Source organism: Hypanus sabinus, chromosome 2 (assembly GCF_030144855.1).
Source record: "Hypanus sabinus isolate sHypSab1 chromosome 2, sHypSab1.hap1, whole genome shotgun sequence".
Classification (NCBI taxonomy): domain Eukaryota; kingdom Metazoa; phylum Chordata; class Chondrichthyes; order Myliobatiformes; family Dasyatidae; genus Hypanus; species Hypanus sabinus.
In genome coordinates this window covers 163377050-163399559 of record NC_082707.1, presented here as the reverse complement: position 1 = coordinate 163399559, position 22510 = coordinate 163377050, and the positions used below count along the sequence as shown (strand labels likewise).

Below are 22510 nucleotides of genomic sequence, written 5' to 3'. Positions count from 1 at the left end.
AACCAATTAAATTCCTATCCCTATTCCTGTTCTGACATGTCACTCCATGGCCTCTTCTGCTGCCCTGATGAAGCCACTCTCAGGGTGAGGAAGTAACACTTCATATTTCATCTAGGTAGCCTCCAACCTGATGGCATGAACATTGATTTCTCCTGGTAATTTTTCCTTTCTTTTATTCTATTTTTCTTTTCCTCTCACCTCTCCTGCTTCTTCTATTTCCCTCTCTGGCCTTTTACCTCTTCTCTTCACCTGCCTATCACTCTCCTCTCCTATCAGATTCCACCCACCCGACTTCACTTATCACCTTTTAGCTTGTCAAATTCCCCTGCACCAACCCCCCCACTGCCTTATTCTGGCATATCCCCCCTTTCTTTCCAGTCCTAATGAAGGATTTTGGCCCAAAATGTCAACCGATTATTCATATACACAGCTGCTGCCTGACTTGTTGATTTCCTTCAGCATTGTATGTGTGTTGCCATGGAAAATCGGGGATCATTTTCCCTGGAGATGTAACTTTCTAGAGGTTTATAAAATTATCAGGGGCATAGATGGTCACAGTTTCTATCGAAAGTTAGGAGAAACTAAAACTAGGAAGTAGATTTTTGATGAGAGTGGGAAAAAATAGGATTAACTTTAAAAAATGTAGGATTAAGTTTTTCCACACCGTTGGTGAGTAGATGGACCAAGCTGCCAGAGGATGTGGGTACAATTACAATGACAAGGTTAAGTGCTAAATATGAGCAAATGAGAATGGTGTAGACAGGCATCAAGGTCAGCTGTAGTCATCACTCTGGTTCAGTGTTCCTTCTCTTTGTGTGGTCTGTCCTGGTGAATCTGTCCTATAGCCACACTATTAGAACAAGGAAACATCATCTGATCCTAATACCTACTCTTGATTCTACACAAACTCAATTTTTCTCTCACTATCTCTCTAATACTTTCTGCAACTGATTTCATAGAGTCATACAGCAATATAGCATGGAGACGGGCCCTTCAGCCCAAAGAGTTCATTCTGACCAAGTACTGGCTGACTCAGCTCATCCCAATTTCCCATGTTCAGCCCACATCCTACACCCAGCTGCTTTATTTTATATCTTCAAAATGTGAATATATTTGTTAAGCACTTTCTCTATTATTAATATATTCCTAAGATTTGTGATCTAGCTCTAATATTTCCCAGCTGAGAGGAAAGTCTACCAGCAGTTTTGTTAATGCTAATTAGTTGGTGTTTGATAAGAGAGAAGCCTGTGGTGACATTTCATTTTCATTTCAATTCCCTCCCTGTGGGGAGGTAATTGACATCCTTCTACCCTTGGTCTTTATGGCATGATTAGAACATTGAAATATGTTTAATTTGTACCGTACCACACTGGTCTGTCAAGCAATGCACAGTACTATTGTCATGTCTTATGTTTGTACACATCTCAACTACTCTGAAGGACCCCCCAAAAAAAGTCCACACTTAAATTTTGTCAGAGATATTCATCCACTGCTTTTTCTGCTGATCTTGTACAGCTGGATAATGAACCATGTATCATGTTCTAAGACTACAAATGAGCCCGAGTCTGACCTGCAGCCTTTTGTCCCTTGCCATTTCTCTGCTACTTCATGATGTGCCTTTGCTGGAAGAGGAAATAGTTAAAAATCAAACACCAGTCATCAGGTTTAATATCAACCTACTCTATAGTCTAATGAATATGATGTTATTTTTGTAGAATTTTATACTTAAGTGTAACATTTAAAAGTTTGTGCAAAGAATTATATTTTTTATACAAAGATCATCAGTACCTATAAAATGGATGAATACTCGTATTTAAGAATTATTTAGAAATAATATCCAACTTGTTTGGGGAAAAAATAAACAAACGATGGTCCATTTCTGTGGAACAGAAATTAAGATACCTAACAATGTTCTTAAAAATTATGAAGGACTTTGCTTGGGAAAACTGTTTTGGCTTTACGAGATACAAGGCCAAAAATGCATGATAACCACTATCACATCAATAAAAAATTTCCTTGACTTCCAACATTCCATGTAGCAATGAGTATCTCATCTTTCCCTGCCCATTACCCCCTCAAACTCTACCATAGGTTTGCTACATTTAGTTAGTTTTTTTTTCAGTGGAACTCAATCTACTTGCATTATGGGCTATAGTTGCAGCTCTCAGCTAGCTGCATAGGCAACACCACACAACATAGGAGAGGAAATGGTTAATAAATAACTCCTTGCAAATATAATGACACTTTTTGGGACAGGAACCAGAGGAAGAGGTCAGCGGTCGGAGCAGTTGCTGTAAAGTTAGATTCAATGTGTAGAGAGTCCGTGAGGTGAAACAGGCAGTGGATAGGGCGGGAGAGCAATCAATTGGATGGGTTGAAATGTGTCTATTTTAATGAGAGAATTATCGGGAACAAGGCCAATGAGCTTAGTGCATAGATCAGTACTGTACATGGAACTGCTATGTTATGTCTGTCATAAGGGTAGGAATGGCTGATCAATGTTCCGAGGTTTAGATATTTCAAAATGCACGGAGGAAGGTGAAAGAGGTGGGGGAGTGGCATTGCTGATCTAGTATCACAGCTGCAGAAAGGGAGGACATCGAGGAGAGAACATTTACTGAGTGGAAGTGGGTAGAAGTTTGAACTAGGAAGGGAGAAATCACTCTATTCAGATTGTTCTATTGACAGTCTAATAGCGACAGAGACACTGAGGAGCAGATCGGGAGGTAGATTTTGAAAAGTTGCAAAAACAACAGCATTGTTGTCATTGTTGACTTCAACTTCCCTAATATTAATTGCTACTTCTGTAGTGCAGAAGATTTAGATGGAATGGAATTTATCTGGTATGTCCAGGAAGTTGTGTGGCCAACTAAAGGAGAAGCCATATGGGACCTATTAGTGGACAATGAAGCTGGTCAGGTGACTGATCTACTTTGTATTAGTTGTTGAGCATTTCAGAGACAGTGACCACAACTCCCTGACCTTTACCATGGCCTTGGACAGGAATAGAAGCAAATGGTATGAAAGAAAGTATTTAACAGTGGGAGGGGGGTGAATTATTATGCTATTATGAAAGAACTCGTGAGCATAAATTGGAAAAAGATGTGTTTGGAGAAATGCCCATCAGAAATGTGGAGGTTGTTTAGGGAGCACAGGTATGGGGTTCTGAATAGGTTTATTCCATTGAGACTGGGAAAGAATGATCGGTTGAAGGAATCCTGGTTGACAGAGATATGGAGCACCTAGTCAAGAGGAAGAAAGAAGCACACTTCAGGTTTAGGAACTGAGGATCATAGAGGGCTTGTGAGAGTTATACGGTATTGAGGAATGGACATAAGATAGCTAAAAGAGGACAGGAGAAGGCTTTTGGGGAGTAGGATTAAGGAAAACCCCAAGGTGTTATAGATACACATAAAGAACAGGAGGGTGATGAGAGTGAGGGTAGGACCAATCAGCAAATAAAGTGGAAACGTGCCTGGGGTGGTCCATATTGAATGCTTACCTTCATTACTCACCAGTAAGAGGGATTATGACAAATTTGAGAACAGCATAGAACAGGCCAATATGCTGGACATGTCAAGATTAAGAAAGAGGATGTGCTGGAACTTTTGAAAAACATTAGGATAGACAAAACCAAAAAATGGAAGGGGTCTACCCCAAATTATGAGAAGTGAGGGTAAAGATTGCTGTGCCTTTGGTGATGATCTTTGCAACCTCATTGGCCACAGGAGTAGGTAAACTATTAGACAGGATACTTAAAGACAGGATTTAAGAGCATTTGGAGAAGCATCATCTGATTCGGGATAGTCAGAATGGCTTTGTTTAGGCTCAGGAAGCATAGGATCCAGGAAAACATGGCTCCATGGATTCAGAATAGACACCTGCAGTAGGCATCGAGTGGTTGTAGATGGAGCATATTCTTCCTGAGGATTGATCACCAATGGTGTTACACAAGGATCTGTTCTGGGACCCCTGCTCTTTATAAATGACGAGGATGAGGAAGTGGAAGAGTGGGTTAATAAATTTGCAGATGACATTAAGGTTAGTGTTGAAGATTGTCATAGGTTACAATGGGATATTGATAGACTCCAGAGCTCAGCTGAGAAGTGTAAGATGAAGTTCAATCTGGAAAAGTGAGGAAACTTTAGAAAGATGAACTTGAAGGCAGAGTACAGGGTTAATGGCAGGATTCTTAGCAGTGTGTAGGGACAGAGGGATCTTGGGGTCCACACCAATGGATCCCTCAACATTGTCATGCAAGTTGTTAAGGTGGTTAAGCATGCATCTGGTGCGTTGGTCATTAGTCAGGAGATTGAGTTCAAGAGCCAAGATTTAATGTTCTTTAAAACTCTGGTTAGACCACACATGGAGTATCGTATTAATTTCTGGTTGTCTCATTACAGGAAAGATCTGGATGCTTTAGAGAGGGTGCAGTGGAGTTTTACTAGGATGTTGTTTGAATTAGAGATCATGTCTTATAAGGAAAGATTGAGCAAGCTCAGTCTTTTCTCTTTGGAGAAAAGAGGATGAGAAATGACTTGATAGAGGTGCATAAGATGATAGGAGGCATTGATACAGTGAACAGCAGGTGCCTTTTTCCCTGGGCAGGAATGGCTAACATCAGGGGTCATAATTTATAAGGTGATTGAAGGAAAGTATAAGGATAATGTCAGAAGTAGCTTTCTTTACTCAGTTCTGGGTGCTTGGAACTGCTAGAGGTGACGGTGAGTTAGATATATTAGAGACATTTAACAGACGTAGATAGGCACATGAAAGAAAGAAAAATGGAGGGCTATGTGGGGGGGCAGGGTTACACTGATCTTAAAAGTTGATTTAAAAAGTTGACACAACATCATGGGCCAAAGGACATGTGCTTTTCTGTTCTGTACTCTGTTGTTACTAAATAACACTGAACAACAAAACTGTTGCTTCCTGAATACTTTTCAGTTTATCTTGTGGATTTTAGGCTACTGATCATGAAAATCACCATGAAATTTCCCTATCATGCACCATTCTTCTGAAATTGTCTTTATTTGTTATTTCATCCCATAATTCAAGTCCGAATAATTGATATCAGAATAAGGAAGACATTTTTTGGTTTACAGACAGACAGACATACTTTATTGATCCAGGGGGAAATCGGGTTTCATGAACAAATCAAACAGGCGATCAATGACAGGCAATTCGAAGAACTTCTAGCGGGACTGGAAAAAAATTTGCATGAAAGGCTTTCAAAGATGTTGAAAATTTTCTTGGCAACTACAGAGCACCAAACTAAGTGCAGCTGGTTGACAACATGCTTCAAGCCTTCAAAACCATGAAACATGACATGTCACTAAATATTCATTTTCTGCATTCCCATTTAGACTTCTTCCGCACAAATCTTGGCACTGTCAGTAAAGAGCATAGTGAGAGGTTTCACCAGGACATTTGTGGTTATGGAGAAATGGTATCAGGGCAACTGGATCAGTGCTGGCTAATTATTGTTGAACACTTGTGCAACAGACACCGAGTACAAACAAAACTCATCAACAAAACATTTCTAACTTAGTTGAGCTATAGCAAAGTATCAGCACCGTTATGCAACTAAACACAATATATTCAATGAAAGTTAATATCTTGCTTCTCTAAATTCCTACATGATACAAGTAGTCTGAAATATATTTACGTTCAACATCAAGTGGTCTATCATAAACAAAAAAATTCTGTGAAACAAACACTTTCAAAAGAAATTTGTTGTCCAATATAATTAATCTAGAAGTCATAATTATAACCAAAGAATGCTTTCTGACATGGTTCAACTGACAAATGGTACATATAACAGGTCCTATTTACATTAAATTTCTATCTGCCTATATAATGAAATCCTTGTGTTTTGGTTCATTCCAATCTACAATCTCCAAACAATGAAGATATTTAATTTCTTTTTGTTAATTCCATCAGCGTTTCCCAGGACGACAATAAAAATTAAAGAGATGTCAGATAGCACTTGTGGAAAGAAAAATGGACCATTACTTTAGGTTCAGTTCTGATTATTTTGTCAATATATATGAAAAACTTTGGTTCTCTACAAAACCTCCATGATTTTCTAAAATTTCTATCATTTTTGCAGATTTTATTTTCAGATAGTGTGATAAAGAAATACAGCTCAGTAAAAGGCCCCTTGGCCCATAGACCATGCTGAACTATTTAAATTGCCTGGTCCCATTGAGCTGCACCAGGATCATTGCTCTCCAAACCTCTGCCACCCGTAAACATCCAAATTTCTCTTAAATGTTGAAATCGAGCTCGCATGCATCACTTACGCTGCCAGCTTGTTCAACACTCTCACCATGCTCTGAGAGAAGTTGTTCAGAATCAGAATCAGGTTTAGGTTTAATATCACCGGCATATGTCGTGAAATTTATTAGCTTTATGGCAGCAGTACAAGGAAATGCATGATAAAGGAGTATAGAGACAAACAATCGAGTACAATAAGTATATGTATATTAAATTGCTGTTAAAATAAGTAGAGCAAAATAACAAACATTAAAAAAAAGTAGTGAGGTAGTGTTCGTGGGTTTGATGTCCATTTAGAAATCGGATGGCAGAGGGGAAGAAGCTGTTCCTGAACTGATGAGTGTGTGCCTTCAGACTTCTGTACCTCCTTGCCAACAGCAACAGTGTGAAGAGAGCACGTCCCCTCATGTTTCCCTTAAACAGTTCACCTTATCCCATGACCTCTGGTTGTAGTCCTGCCCAACCTTGGTGTAAAAAGACTGCTCGTGTTTTCTCTATCCATATCCCTCGTAATTTTGTGTCTTCATCTTGGGACCCTAGCTCCCAGTGGAGCAAAGGCCATCGATGACCTCCCTTCTCCATCACCCATGTCGATGGTAATGATTGGAGCTCAATGTTTCTGTACTCCACTGTATCCATTGTACTGCTTCACCAGAGCTGTTGGTCAGCATTACCCATTCCACTTTTCACCATGGGGATGCAGGGTTGGACCTTGAAAGGCAATTATTTTGTATACCTCCAGCAAATCTCTCCTCAATCTTCATCTTCCAAGGAATAAAGTCCTAACCTATAACTTCAATCTTCAATCTTATAACCACGGTCCTCCAGCAGAATCCTTGTAAATTTTCTCTGTACTCTTTCAACCTGAGTTGCATCTTTCCTGTAGGTAGGTGACCAAAACAGCACACAGTACTCCAAATTAGGCCTCACTAACGTCTCATACAAATTCAACATAATATCCCATCTCCTGTACTCAATACAGTACTTTGATTTAAGAAATTCAATGTTTCAAAAGCTTTCTTTATGACCCTATCTACTTGTGACACTACTTACAAAAAATTATGGACCTGTATTCCAAGATCCCTTTGTTCTACCATAGTGCCATACTATTCACTGTGTAAGACCTACCCCGGTTAGTCCTACTGAAGTGTAACATCTTGCACTATCTACATTAAATTGAACCTGCCACTTTTCAGCCCATTTTTCCACCTAGTCCAGATCTTGCTGCAAGCTCTGATAGTCTTTCTTGTTGTCCACTATGCCCACAAGATTGGAGGTCACAGGCCTCCAGTCAGAGAGACAACCATCTACTGCCACTCTCTGGCTTCTCCCACAGAGCCAATGTCTAATCCAGTTTACTTCCCCATCTTGAATGCAAAGCAGCTGAACCTTCTTGACCAACCTCCCAATGGGACCTTGTTAAATGTCTTGCCACAGTCCACATAAACAACATCCACTGCTGTGCCTTCATCAACATACCTAGTAACTTCCTCGAAAAACTCTTGGTTAGATGCACAAAAGCATGATGACCATCCCTAATCAGTCCATGTCTATCCATGTACTCATAAGTCTAGTCCCTTAGAATACCTTGCAATAACTTTCCCACTACTGATATCAGGCTCACCAGCTTATAATTTCCTGGAGACAACATTAGTTATCCTCCAATCCTCTGGTACCCCACCTGTTGTGAAGAATGATTTAAATATCTCTGCTAGGGCCCCTGAAATTTCTGCACTTTCTGAGGGAATCTGAGGGGACACCTTGTCAGGCCCTGGGGATTTATCCATCCTAATTTGCCTCAAGACAGCAAGCACGTCCTCCGCCTCTGTAATCTGTAAAAGTGCCCATGAACTCGCTGCTGCTTTGCCTCACTTCTATAGACACTGTGTCCATCTCCTGAGTAAGTACAGATCTCCCCTATTTCTTATGGCTCCATTCCAATCTTCCAGAGAAAAAAATTTGACCCTTGCAATCTTCTTGCTCTTAACATATCTGTGGAATTCCTTAGGATTCTACCTCACCTTGTCGGCTACGGTAACCTCATGTCATCTTTAAGCTCTCCTGGTTTTTTTTTTCTTGTGTTCTCTTGCATTTCTTATACTCCATAAGTATCTTGTTTGTTCCTACCTCCCCATACCTGCAAAGCACCTGTTTTTTTTCTTAACCAGAGCCTCGAAAACCAAGATTCCATAAGCATGTTATTTTTATCTTTTATTCTAAGAGGCTCATACAAGCTTTGTACTCTCAAAATTATATTTTTGAAGATCTCCCAGGTACACCTTTGCCAAAAAACAGCTTTTCTCAATCCACACTTGCCAGATACTTTCCTATATAATCAAATTTGGCTTTTTTTTTCAATTTAGAATCTCAACCCACAGAGCAGACCTATTTTTTTTTCCATATTAACTTTGAAACTAATGACATTCTGATCACTGGATGCAAAATGTTCCCCTACACAAACTTCTGTCACCTACCCTGTCTCATTCCCAATTAGGAGATCAAGTATTGCACACTCTCTCCTTGGGACTTCTATGACCTGATTAAGGAAATACTCCTGAACACATTTGACAAACTCCATTGCATCTAGTCCTTTATTGGTATGGAAGTTCCAGTCAACATGTGGAAAGATAAAATCACCTACTATAACAACCTCAAACAAGAGAAAATCTACAGATGCTGGAAATCCAAGCAACACACACAAAATGCTGGAGGAACTCAGCAGGCCAGGCAGCATCTAGGAAAAGAGTATAGTCAATTTTTCAGCCCAAAACATAGACTGTGCTCTCTTCCTAGATGCTGCCTGGCTTGCTGAGTTCTTACAGCAATTTGTGTAAGTTGCTACTTTAACAACCTTCTGTTTCTTGCAATGGTCTGTGATATCTCTACAGATTTGTTCCTCTTGTTACGTACCTTGTAACTGGGTCACTTACCAGCAAAGATAGAGAGGTCTGTTGAAGTCTGATGGTACTATTTTTAAGCAGTATTTATTGATAAAAATACACAAAAATATCAATGCAAACATACAAATATATGTCGTCAAAACTAAATCTAAAAGTGCAGGTATAATAATAATCAATAATAGCTCTATCGTTGTCTAGGGGATAATGTATTGTCCGATGAAAATATAAAAGTCACTTTAGTTCATTCAAGCTGCAGCTTTCTGGTTGGAGAGAAAGATGGGTTAAAACTTGCCCATTCCTTTTATGATGTCAATCCTTCAAGAGTGGTTGGGAGTTGATTTCCCCGTTGTTAGCTAAAAACCGTTCTTCCATGGTAAAGGACCACCGATTCCGGGGCAAATGGAAACGGATGCATGTGGCCTTCCCACCGGCTTTCGTTATTACGGGATCGCTAGCGTTTCTTCTGGTGCGTCTGAGGGGCTGTTCCCACAGACCCTCCTTTATCCTGACTCACAGGGTCTCAGATGTCAATTAGGTTGGGGGTGAGGCTATCCCTCCCTCAACCAGCCCACTTTGCCTGAGGGCTTCCACGTAGCACAGTATTGCAATACACAATTCCGTCTCCAAGAGACAATGGCTGTTTCCCATAGCTTTATACCGCCGGAGGGGTCAAGATATTCCAAATGTCTCTCTCTCATTTCCTGGGTCTCCTGACCCAAATCAATAGCGATCCTGCGATTCTCAAAAAGGAGGGGGCTGCAGGCGTAACACCCCCTTTCTTCAACGCGTTTTTACCGTCCGTAAAAACAGAGTAATACTGAGTCTCACAGGATTTCAGAATCTAACAAAATACAAAAGCTTTTCTTTTCACTACAGAGTAATACAGTTATACATTCAATTCGGTATCTAGATGGTTACCGACTACATTGTCACTTCCTTTAATATCTTAACATCTTGTACCCTACTGAAGTCTTGTAGCATCAGACTCCAATTTAGTAACCACCTATTTTTTCTTTTTATTTTTCTTTCCTTCAGCAAACAAAACTAAAGAGTTGTGATCTTAAGCTTACGTGTATACTACAAAAGTTCATGCAAATACTAATCTTTATGTTGCTTTCAAACTTAACAGGCAGGCTTCCATGGGGGTTGTCTTTTATTATTCACAGGCTTCGTCGAAATCCCTTAAAACCGGCTTTTGCTATTTAAAAATGGTGTCCCCATTAACCCTCGCCTCTTTTCCGGTTAATTCTCATGTGGGGAGCTTGGATACCCTGGCAAAATAGGCTTTCGCCTGCTCCTTCCATAGGAGTTATTTTATCAACACTGTGTCCCAAACTTAGAACATCTTCTGAATTTCCACCCAATTCTTTAATTTTACGCAAGTTGCTAGTTTTCTCTTCAGGACCCTTCAGGCTATTAGTTGTTAGTTCGAACACTTTGTTCAAGCAGCATTTCAAATTCTACCTTTTCACACCACATTCTGGAATAACAATAGCATGGGGGGCCCCATCATCTTCCAACTCAAACTGTAAATGATCCGCAGGCTTTGTGGTACCACGCCATTGACATGACTGGAGCCTGGTTGCCGCCTTTGATATTAATCCAGCCTTTAAATTTTCTTCATTCGATTTGGGAACTACATATTTCCCTTTTCCTTCAATAATAATATTCATCTCCCCACTTTTGATCTCCGCATTAACTTTTAACACACCTTCGAGCACAAACACCTGGGAATTCTCACTTCCCACTATTACCAAGGTTAACCCTTTCTTCACTGAACCAACTCCATCTGACCCACAAGGACTGCATTCCTTTTCAACTGAATCAAATACCTGAGACTTTTTCTGAGCTCCATTACTAGGTTCAGTACCATGTGTATCCACATCTTGGACACACTCAAATGAGACATTTGCCTTTTCCAGGCTTTCAATACCCGTACCCGGTCCAAATTCTAAATTCCCCTGATTCTCCCAGCTACTCTCTGGGCAACTCCCTTCCAGAGTAAACTCAACCCCGCGGGCTGAAACAACCTCATCTGCCAACCCAGCAGACTTCTTCAAGGTAAGGGCACCCTTTTCATCCAGGACTGCCCTCATTTCATTATCGGGAACACCTTTAGAATTTTCAACTTCTTCAAACAGTTCTGCCAAACCAGACAGATCATCCATGTCCAACTCTGGACCTTTCAACAGCTCTATCTGTTTCTCATCTTTATCTCCTGCCTCTAGAACTTTTCTCCTCGCTAAGGGCAGGTCTGCCTCCTCTCCCTTACTCTCTTTCACTTTACTACTCTTCGTTTTACCATCCTCTAAACCCTTGTGGTACAGGGTCGGTAAGAACGTCTCGGCCAAATCGATACTGGCCGGATTTAAACTGCTCTCTGTCTCAGCTGCCTTTCTCGACATGCTGCAAGTGACCACGCGTGCGGGATAGATCTGGGAATCTAGGGGCGGAGCCTCAACACTCTCAGGCTGTTTTGTCAGCATCATTGCTGCCCAAACCTTACCACCGGCTAAATCATTACCCAGAAGGATGTCCATGTCAGTTCTCGGGAATTCTGATCGCACCCCCATTTCATCTGGTCCAGAGACTAGCTCACAATTCATAATGACCCTATGCAAGGGCACCATTTCTGTCCCTTTGCCTATTCCATTCACAGCTACCATTCCTGTCTTGCAACCAAAATCTAGTACCTTACTGCTGATCAAGCATAGCTCAGCCCCCGTGTCTCTCCAGATCCGTACTGGAACTGGGGCGTCTCCCTCCCTCACAGACACGGTTTCGTTTGACATACAAGTCTCAGACCCTTCTCGTACTCTGTCTACCCGGGGCTCTCTTGTTGATTTACTGATCACCACGGCACATCCGATAGGGACTGCGGCTTTCCATTTTCCTGTCTCCTTCCTCGGAGCAAAGCACCTAGATGTAATATGTTCCCCCTTTCCACAATTAAAACAGGTCAAGCCCAGAAATCTCTGGCCGTCTTGCCTTTCCCCCTCAATCTTACCACTAGCTCAGCCAGTGGGCTTTCTCGATCGTTCCCATGGTCACTCTGGGAACTTTTATTCGAGGAAAACTTTGTCTTGTGGGTTAGGGCATATTCATCTGCGAACCTAGCAAATTCGGAGATGGACTTATTCGGCTTCTCATTCAAATACGTCCGGATAGCCTCCGAAACACAACCTTTAAATTCCTCAATCAGAATTAATTCCCTGAGACGCCAATAATCCTCTTCCATTATCTCTGCTGTGCACCAATGGTCCAAGAGCACACCCTTCTCATAGGCAAACTCGGTATACGTCTGATTCCACCCTTTCTTTAAATTTCTGAACTTTTGTCTATACGCTTCAGGTACTAACTCATAACTCCGGAGAATGGCCACCTTTACTTTGTCATAACTCTCCTCCACTTCCTCCTCCATGGACAATGCCGCATATGCCCGCTGTGCCTTCCCCTTTAACACACTTTGTAACAACGCCACCCACTGATCTCTGGGCCACTTCTGATTCACTGCCACCTTTTCAAAAAGCAAGTAATAACTATCAACATCCGTCTCCTTGAACGGAGGTACTAACCTCAACTCCCAACTAACATTAAACCACTCCTCTCGGTCTTACTCCTGAACTCGTTGCTCTTGCCTTAACTTCTCCATCTCCAAGTCATGTTTCCTCTGTTTCTCTGCCTCCCTCTCCTTCTCGGCCCTTTCCTTCTCTTTTTCAGCTGCTTACAGCTGTTTTAACTGAATTTCGTGCTCTCTTTGCTTCTCAGCTCTTTCCTGCTCCCGTTTCACCTCTAACTCCTTTAGCTGGAGCGCATGCTCCCTTTCTCTCTCCTTCTCAGCTCTTTCCTGCTCTTTCTCTCTCTCTCTCTCGGCTCTTTCATTCTCCTTCTCAGCTGCTTCCAGGTGCTTTAACTTAATTGCATGTTCCAACCTTAATTTCTCCAACTCTAACTGAGCCGTCCCACTAGCTGGTACCTTTTCAGGGATATTTTCCAATACCTCAGCTGCAAACACATTCTTCCCAATATAATACTGAGTTATTGCCCTTCGCATCTCCCTCTTTTTCATTGACAACCTCACCTCTGCGAGGTTTAACCCCTTCGCCAAATTTATCAAGTCTGATTTGGTGGCCGCCTATAGCGCCTCCATAGTCGGGTTTTCTATAACTTCACCCACGTCCATCTTTGCTGGTTTCCCATCTGGCTACCCACGTAACCAGATCCAAGTTTGGACTTACAAGCCCGATTCACTGGCCTCCCAATTTGGTGTCAAATCCTGAAACGAGAACCCCAATTGTTACGTACCCCCTAACTGGGTCACTTACCAGCAAAGATAGAGGTCCATTGAAGTCTGATGGTACTACTTTTAACAGTATTTATTGATAAAAATACACAAAAATAATATCAATGCAAACATACAGATAATATACATCATCAATACTAAACCTAAAAGCGCAGGTATAATAATAATCAATAAGGAATAGCTCTATCGTTGTCTAGGGGATAATGTATTGTCCGATGAAAATATAAGAGCTGCAGCTTTCTGGTTGGAGAGAAAGACAGGTTAAAACTTGCCCATTCCTTTTATGATGTCAATCCTTCGAGAGTGGTTGGGAGTTGATTTCTCCGTTGTTAGCTAAAAACCGTTCTTCCGTGGTAAAGGACCACCGATTCCGGGGCAAATGGAAATGGACGCACGTGGCCTTCCCACCGGCTTTCGCTATTATGGGATCGCTAGCATTTCTTCTGGTGCGTCTGAGGGGCTGTTCCCACAGACCCTCCTTTATCCTGACTCACAGGGTCTCAGATGTCAATCAGGTTGGGGGTGATGCAATCCCTCCCTCAACCAGCCCACTTTGCCTGAGGGCTTCCACGAAGCACAGTATTGCAATACACAATTCCGTCTCCAAGAGACAATGGTCGTTTCCCATGGCTTTATATCACCGTGGGGGGGGGGGGGGGGGTCAAGACATTCCAAACGTCTCTCTCATTTCCTGGGTCTCCTGACCCAAATCAATAGCGATCCTGCGATTCTCAAAAAAGAGGGGGCTGCAGGCGTAACACTCTAAATCCCACATACTGCTGGGTGGTTTATAATATAACCCCATTAACAAGGTCATATCTTTCTTATTCCTCAGTTCCACCCATAGAGATACACTAAACGAGTTCTCCAGTCTGTCGTGATATTCCCCTGACTAGTAAGGCCACCCTTCCTCCTTTAATCCTTCCCGCTCTGTCACATCTAAAACAATGGAACCCTGCCAGTCCTGCCCCTCCTGTAACTAAGTCTCACTAATGACCACATATCATAATTCCATGCCCTGAGCTCATCTGCCTTTCCTACGATGCTTCTTGCATTGAAACATAGGCAGCTCAGGACATTAGTCGCACTGCGCTCAACCCTTTGGTTCCTGACTTTGTCTGAAGTCTTATCAACATCTGGTCTTCACAACCATTCCACTATCTGTTTAGGCACTCTGGTTCCCATCCCCCTGTAACTCTAGTTTAAACCCGCCTTTTCCCAATGCAGCGCTAGCAAACTTTTCCACTGGGATATTAGACTCCTCCAGTTCAGGTGCCAACTGTCTCTTCTGAACAGGTCCCACTTTCCCTAGAAGAGTGGCCAGTGATCCAAAAATCCTATGCCCTCCCTCCTTCCCCAACTCCTTAGCAACTTGTTCAACTGTATGATCTTCCTGTTTCTGGCCTCACTACCACATGGCATGGGTAGCAATCCTGAGATCACAACTCTGGAGGTCCTGACCTTCAAGTTAGCACCTAACTCTCTGAACTCATTTTGCAGACCTTGCCACTCATCCTATCTAAATCATTGGATTCTACATGGACCACGACCTCTGGTTCCTCATCCTCCCACTTAAGAATGCTAAGGACTGAATCTGAGATGTCCCTGACCTTGACACTGGGAGGCAGCATACCATCCAGAAATCCAGAATACCCAACATCTGCAGTGTTTTGATTTTGTGAAGATTATACTGTACATTAGGATGTGTTACGTCTATTGCATTGTCCCTACAATCTCAAATTTACTTATTCTTACACAAGTTAAATGCTCCACTGTATGTATTCAGTGTAGCATGAATAGAAAACATATTCAGTGGTGATGTCATATTATCCAATCTCAAACCGAACATTGATACTTTAATCTATTAAACATTAATTCAACTTCTTTTTTTACAAGCACAGAAGATGAAGAAAGCTAATGATATTACTACTAATCCCCCATTTTAAAGGGTTGTTAACTACTAAATTGTTCATACTATTTTAAAGGTTTCAAAGGTACATTTAATATCAGAGAAATGTATACAATATACATCCTGAAATTCTTTTTCTTTGCAACCATCCATGAAAACAGAGAAGTGCTCCAAAGAATAAATGACAGTTAAATGTTAGAACCCCAAAGTCTCCCCCAGCCCCCCTCCCTCCCGTGCGTAAGCGGCAACAAGCACAATTCCCCTCTCCGGCAAAAATAAAGCATCAACACCCACCACCGAGCACTCAAGCATGAGCAAAAGCAACAGCAAAGACAAAGACTTGCAGTACTCATTGTTCACTCAGCATTCGACATACCACGGGCTCTCTCTCTCTCTCCCCAATAAGGAAGGAAGAGACATCTCCATTTCAGTAAAAAAACTCTTAGATGTTGATTAGTTAGCGCTAAGTCAAAATGATTGATAACATACAGATGAACAGATATTTGATATAATGTTTCTTAGAAGAGAATGTTTTTAAGTATTCTTAATTGACACCATGGCAACAACAAATTCACCGGTCCAACAAATTCACACTGCTCAATTCCACCTATGTGACCAATTAACCTAGTACCTCGTACATCTTTGGAATGTGGGAGAAAACCAGAGCACCTGGAGGAAACCCATGTCTGTTCTCCCTGTGACTGCAAAGTCCTTACAGGCAGCAACAGGAATAGAACCCAGGTTGCTGACGCTGCAATAGCGTTTTGCTGATATGCTGCTCTATTGCTTGTAGAACTGTATTAGCATTTAACTAGCTCACTGCTCCCGGGGAAATTCCAATATCCCAGGCTTAGCTGTTGAAAGAAAACTTTCCGCATATACAGTGATATGGAAACCAATTAGTAACCAGCTATCTAAAATTAAAATTTGTAATGTATGGTCAGAGAATAAAATTAAAAATTGCAATGTAAAACTTTCCCGTCACAAAATTGACACTAAAATGTAACACCTACTACAACTCATAATCATCACTTAGAATGAGTCATAGAGTTATACACCAAGGGAGTGGGCCCTTCAGTTGACCATGTTAGCCTACATTTTATCCATATCCCTCTAAAATTGAGTTTTGAGTTACTGCCCCCTTGGCTCCCAGACCACTCTCCCTTTCTGGCCATTATGTAAAAGCTGTAGAGAATTTTGATTTACAATACACGGTGAAATAAAATAGAAACTGCAAATTCAAAGCAGTGATAAATAGCTGCAAAACTTATTGCTTTAATTACTGCAAAAAACTTTCAGCAACAATTTTAGAGTGTACATTAGTAGACCAACTTTGTCAGCTTTCAATGAGATGGATGGGCTTGATGCAGTGATATCAGCTTCTCGACACAAGGTGAATGTCACTCAGAAGGAGTCTCAGACCCCCTCATTCAGTAATTTGCGTTCTGTTTTGTTGCTTTGAAAGAAGTTGGGCAACTGCACTGAAACCGCGCTCCACTGAATATGATGCTGGAAAGGCAATAAAGAACACCTTGACCTTTTTCTGCAGTGCAGGTTGGCGTTCAGAAATTTCTTTCTGCAACTGAAAATCTTGATAAGAATTTTTTTAAACCTTAGCTTCAGATCAGTCATCTTGTAGGGAGATCAGTTCTTCCTCCACCCTTCCTGTTAATTCCTAATTACAAGTGTTCATGAATGGATTTATTACCCAATCAAGTGAAGATCTGGAAATTTCTGATGTGTCCTTATGTAGCTCACCCAGGTGGACACAGTATACTTGAAGATCATCACCTGATATTCTTTCTTTCTCTTCCAACTCAGAGGCTTAGAAATTAGAAAAGGTTGTGATGGCCTATGTTGCACTTAAATAGGGTTAACTTAGAAATGTGGAGATGACTGATCTGACTTTGATAAGATTCAAATTATTTCCTCGAAATTGAAGATCAATTTCATTAAGCGCAAAATATTGATTTCCCCCTTTGTATCTTTTGGAGGTTTGAGATCAGAGATTGCCTTCTCCTAGGGAAGCAGTCAACCACAGCTGGGGAGCCCCAGCTGCCCAAAGTGACTGGTTTTCAAGTACCAGTAACGTGCCTCTGCCCCTTCTGTCAGTAGTAACGGTTCCGCTGGGCTTAGTAGCTAATCCCCACGTGAAGGCCAGGAGCTGGACTTGGTTGTCAGAGACTATTTGAAATACATGTTATTGTAAGTATTTAATAGGTGGTAGGAGCTTATCCCCATTACCACCTTGCAAATAACAACTTTTGAACCATCTTTTATAAAGTAAACATAACCAAGAAACGAAGATTAATTTCTTGTCAAAGTTGACTCATTCAACTCCAGAGCAAATTCTGTTGTCCTAAGTATATTGCACAATGTGTCTTCCACATTCTCAGACATTTCATCTATTTGTCTTTGAACAGAGTTGTCACTTAGAGGAATCACTTCAATTATTTTGTTCGTTAACTTAAGCAAAACTGTACTCAGAACCTCCCTTAATGCTGGCAGAATCAGTTCTTCATAATTGTATGTGGGTTTTCAGATTTAACAATGAGCAATGAAAAGTTGCATGAAGCAAGCAAACCATCACTGTTTTGTTGTGAAGTGCTGACAAATATGTTTGAAGTGTATTTCATTTCTGAAAGTGTTCACATTGTGACTGAAAACAAGCCAAATTCTTATTTACTTTATCAGAGTACATTCTCTTCAAATGTTCAAGGGGCCTTCAAATGCAGTCAAGACCTCTTGAAAGGGCAGATTTTGAACCTTACCCGATTGAACACCATTCCCTATTTCACAGGAATTCGGTCACAGGAAATGTGTCACTGCATGATTAGACTAAGAGAACCATACTAGCTAACACTGTACTACAATAGTGAATGGCAATAATGTGCGGGCCAGGCCCAGAAACAACATGATTTCTTCAGTCCAGATTTTTCATGATATGCCAAATACAGAGGTGTCACATTGCTTTTCAAAAACTATAACATGCTTTGAGCAAAGTCAGACAGAACAGTGGTTAGCAAGAGATGAGTTGGTTACGCGATTATTGTGATCAATTACAAGGCACCGAGGATTAAATACTTATAAGAAATTAATTTCTTAAATTATGCTTGCTATTTCTCAGCCACCCCGCCCATTACTGAGTGCCTCCTAGTGCCCCCTTTATCTTTATTTCCCCCTTAGAAACTCCGACTGCCCTCAAGGGGACAATTATCACCCACTTTGAGAACCACATGAACATCAAAGATTTAGAGTCTAAACCCTTGCTATTCATGAACCTGTCCAAATATCCAGAGGAAACAGGCTGTCACCATACATCTTTCTATATTCCTTATGAATGTCTAAACCTTGGCCTCTTTGGTCCAGGGAAAACAGTCCTTGCATATCCAGTCCCTCCTTCTAAACTCAAGCCTTCCTGTCTCTGTAACATCTTTGTCAATCTTTCCTGTACCCTCTCTTATCTAACTACATTATAGAAACCATAACTGCACCCAATATTCCAGGGGTAGTCTTTTCAATGTTCTACACAACTGTAACATGGCTTCCCAACTCTTGTAGTCAGTATTGCATGCGACAAAGGGAAACATGTCATACACTGCCATCACCATTTTGTCAACCTGTGTCAAAACTTCAATGAACTACTGTATGTACTTGTATCCCCAAGTGCTTATACTCCACAACTCTCCCCAAGGATCCTCCTATTCACAGTGTATGTCTTGTTCTGTTTAAATTTCAAAAATGCATAACTTCACTCTTTTCTGAATTAAATGCCTTTGCCCACTTTCCCCAACTGAGCCAGATCCTGTTGTAATCTTAGACAACCTTCTTCACGGTCCGCTACACCACTAATTTTGGTGTTGTTTGCAGACTTGTGAATCATGCCACGTACATTCTCATCCAAATTATTAATAAACATTTTCCGTAAATATTTACTCTTTTCCTCAGTATCTGAAAAATCTAACAGCTCACATTCAGCAGTTAAACTTTCTCTCCACAATTAGTCATCTAATTTTATTCATTACATTGTACTTATGTATTCTCTTCATCAAAGCTTGCTTCAAACTAACTCTCTTCAAACTGAGGTGGTATGAGCTAATTCTTTTCACTTTACCTGGTTGTACTCAGCTCATTTTTCCAAAATTATTTGGACGAGTTTATAAATGAAAATATTTAGAATAGACTAAATAGTAGATGAAAGACCTGCAGCATATCTTCTGCTGCATTCTGCAAAATATCAAAAAGTGCATTTATTGTTCATTATCCCGAACTCAACTCTTTTCTGTTAATCTTAAACTGGAATGTTTGTGACTGCAGTATCAAGTTCCATTCTTGATTCTAACACTTTTCCCAAAAGAGGCGGTAGATTGACTGATTGAGAAATTTGAGATATTCTCCCTCTCCTGTCACACTAACCCACCCACAAAAACAGTTTGAACATTTTTTGTTTCAAAGCATCTGAACTAAATAACTTAACTCACAGTAAATTAAAACAGTTCAGGGACCTACATGTAGAAGTCACTTAAATCAGACCTGCTGGCTTTAGAGTTTCTGTTTCCCACATGGTGTTCCCGAAGGAGTGCTCCAGTTAGGCACTGAATGAGACACCTCACACTTCTGCAGTAACGCATGACTCTCCCTTTTTAATACATAACCAGGTGAAACTTCATGACATCATCACAGGAAATTGTGAATACCCAAACGAACTAGTAAGTCCTAAACTACCACTAATAAGCAGATAAAAAAACAACTCCCATGCTTTAAGGCATTTTAAGTGCATGATTGTTATACCTGCATTTCATTGTTCTGCATCTCTTAAATGAATAATATTTTATTATACATTGTATAATTCGACTTTGTTTCTATTCACTTCGGGAAGTACGTTTCCCTGTATCAACCCCACACTGTTCGCTTCCCATCTATTTTATAATATGCATGTCTCTAGCACAAACTTAATTTGTATGTATGTGTTTGAGGTCACATTCTTCGCCACACATCTAATTTTCTGAAGTTGTGACCTCAAATGAATAATTATCTGCAATTTTTGGAAATTTAATTTCAGGGTAGGATTTATTTTAAGACAAATGTTCACTCTAAAAAAGACAAGAAGGTTCAACAGAGGTACCTCCTGTTCTGTACGATTATGAGAAAAATATTGAAGTCATAATTATATGTATATTTGACACTTTCATACGGGACTGCCAGGAATCTAAAGTTTGACTGCTTTGGAAGGAGCACGCTAAACTGTAAGAGCACAGGCGCATATCCCTGTCCCGCCTGCGGGGTGGGAGCGCTCCACTTCCCACCTCGCTGTGGGGTTTCGTACCGGCGACTCGGCTCCGTAATAGGGCCGGTCTAATATCTTTTTTAATTAAGTACAAATTGTTATTTGAATACTTCTGCACTGTTAGAAATTAAAGAGCTGATAATATTTTATGATATCAAACACCAATCGTCTGAAATAACGTACACTAGACTATTTATTAATCTGGCGCCTTCGCTCTGCAAAAAGCAGAATCTCCCAGTGGTCACCCATTTCGATTCGAGTTCCCATTCCCGTGCTGACATGTCTGTCTGTGGACTCCTCTACTTCCATGATGAGGCCAAACTCAGGTTGGAGGAAGAATAGCTCATACCTGGGTAGCTTCCGACGTCATTGCATGAACATCGATTTCTCTAACTTCCGATAATCTCTCCCCTTCCTTCTATTCCCCAACTTGGTTAGCTTCTCACGCCTTCTTACGTTTTCATCACCTCCCCTTCCTAAATGCCCACTGTCCTCTTGTCAGGTTCCTCCTCCTTCAGCTCTTTATTTCTTTCACCTATCATCTCCCAGTGTCTTACTTCATCCCTCTACCCTCCCCCTCAACCTGGTTTCAACTATCACCTACCAGCTTGTACTCCTTCCCCCCCAGCCTTATTCCAGCGTCTGCCCCCTTCCTTTCCAAAACCGCTGAGGTTATTCCCCTCCATCTACGCAGGCTGATTTGCTAAATTATTTCAGCATTTTGTCTGCGTTGCTCAAGATGCCCCCAGCATCTGCAGAATCTCTTGTTTACTATTAGCAAGAAACCATGTAACAAAAATATTAGTTAAATTTTCACGTTGCAACACATACTTAAGATTATTTGAGTTCAAATTGGTAAATAGTTATAGCGGAGATGAGTCACAACTCATACGTGTGCATGGAAACGCGTAATGCGATCGCAGAAATGTATTCTCTTATTTCGAACGCTGATAAAATGGTTAAATGCAATACTTGCACAACTCTTCTTGACATCAGGGAGTTAACAACAGAACGCTCAACCTATTATCTTCTTATGTGCTGATAGATCTCGCTTTTCCAGTTCGGTCCCGGATTCCCCTATTTGCACTTCAGTGCTCTTGGGCATAATCTTCAACTCCACATGTTGACTTTATCCACAGTCTTGGAAAGATAAATGTTTACAGTTCGTCCCCCAGTAACGTCCGCTGGCAAACAGTGTCTTTGGCTGTTCTTTTATTACTAATGCAAATTTTGGCTGCTGAACATAAGGAAAATAGGCAGAGTATCCATAAAACTGTATAGGGGCGTAGCGATACAGTATCTTCCAGAGTAATAAAGTACAGTGCTGATTGGAGGGTAAAGTCTAAGTGTACAGGCAGGATGATATAATTCTCCATGTAATTTGATCGATGCGCACCAAATATTGGACAGACCATGTTGTGCCAGGTAAAGTTACACTCGGTCCAAGCTTTCTCCGGAGAGGCAGCTGCGTGTCCTGTCGCCAGCCCAGGCCAGGCACCTTCCCTCTCCCTCTCCCAGATGGAGGGAGGGAGCGTTGCCGCTGTCAGGTGGCGGCTGACGTCAGGAACCTGGTGGTGGCGGCGGGGGTGGGCAGGGAGCAGGGCAGCCGGGAGATGAGGCGGCGGCGGCGGCGCGGTACCTGAGCCTCCCGGTAGAAGGTGAGGGTGGCTCTCGCTGCTGGATTGCGGCTGTGCCTCCAGGCGGGGACAGCCGCCTCTCCGGGCAGGTTCGGCCTAGCGCGGCAGACGGTCGCGTTGTCGCCGCCGGTAGCAGGGCGGGGGGCGGCTGCCGAGTCGGGGAAGCGGCCGATCGGAGAGGCTGCGGGCCCGGGG

The 22510-nt window shown here is 41.6% G+C and overlaps 2 protein-coding genes across 5 annotated transcripts in view; one reads left to right on the top strand and one right to left on the bottom strand.

Annotated features, from left to right (window-relative positions):
• LOC132404008 (uncharacterized) overlaps nucleotides 1–22193 on the bottom strand; it is a 63161-nt gene extending 40968 nt beyond the window's left edge. Inside the window, exons 1-2 of the mRNA XM_059987943.1 lie at nucleotides 19925–22193; nucleotides 1571–1622 (exon numbers count right to left, since the gene is read on the bottom strand). Of these exons, the coding sequence (XP_059843926.1) occupies nucleotides 1571–1622; nucleotides 19925–19955 (83 nt within the window). The 5' untranslated portion in view covers nucleotides 19956–22193. The remainder of the gene's footprint in view (nucleotides 1–1570; nucleotides 1623–19924) is intronic.
• A 48-nt stretch (nucleotides 22194–22241) lies between these two features.
• LOC132386020 (centrosomal protein of 170 kDa protein B-like) overlaps nucleotides 22242–22510 on the top strand; it is a 63285-nt gene continuing 63016 nt past the window's right edge. For 2 of the 4 annotated variants that reach the window (XM_059958311.1, XM_059958304.1), the window contains exon 1: nucleotides 22242–22336. The gene's annotated coding sequence lies outside the window, so the exon portion shown is untranslated. The remainder of the gene's footprint in view (nucleotides 22337–22510) is intronic. The other 2 variants (XM_059958318.1, XM_059958294.1) reach the window with 1 other exon arrangement.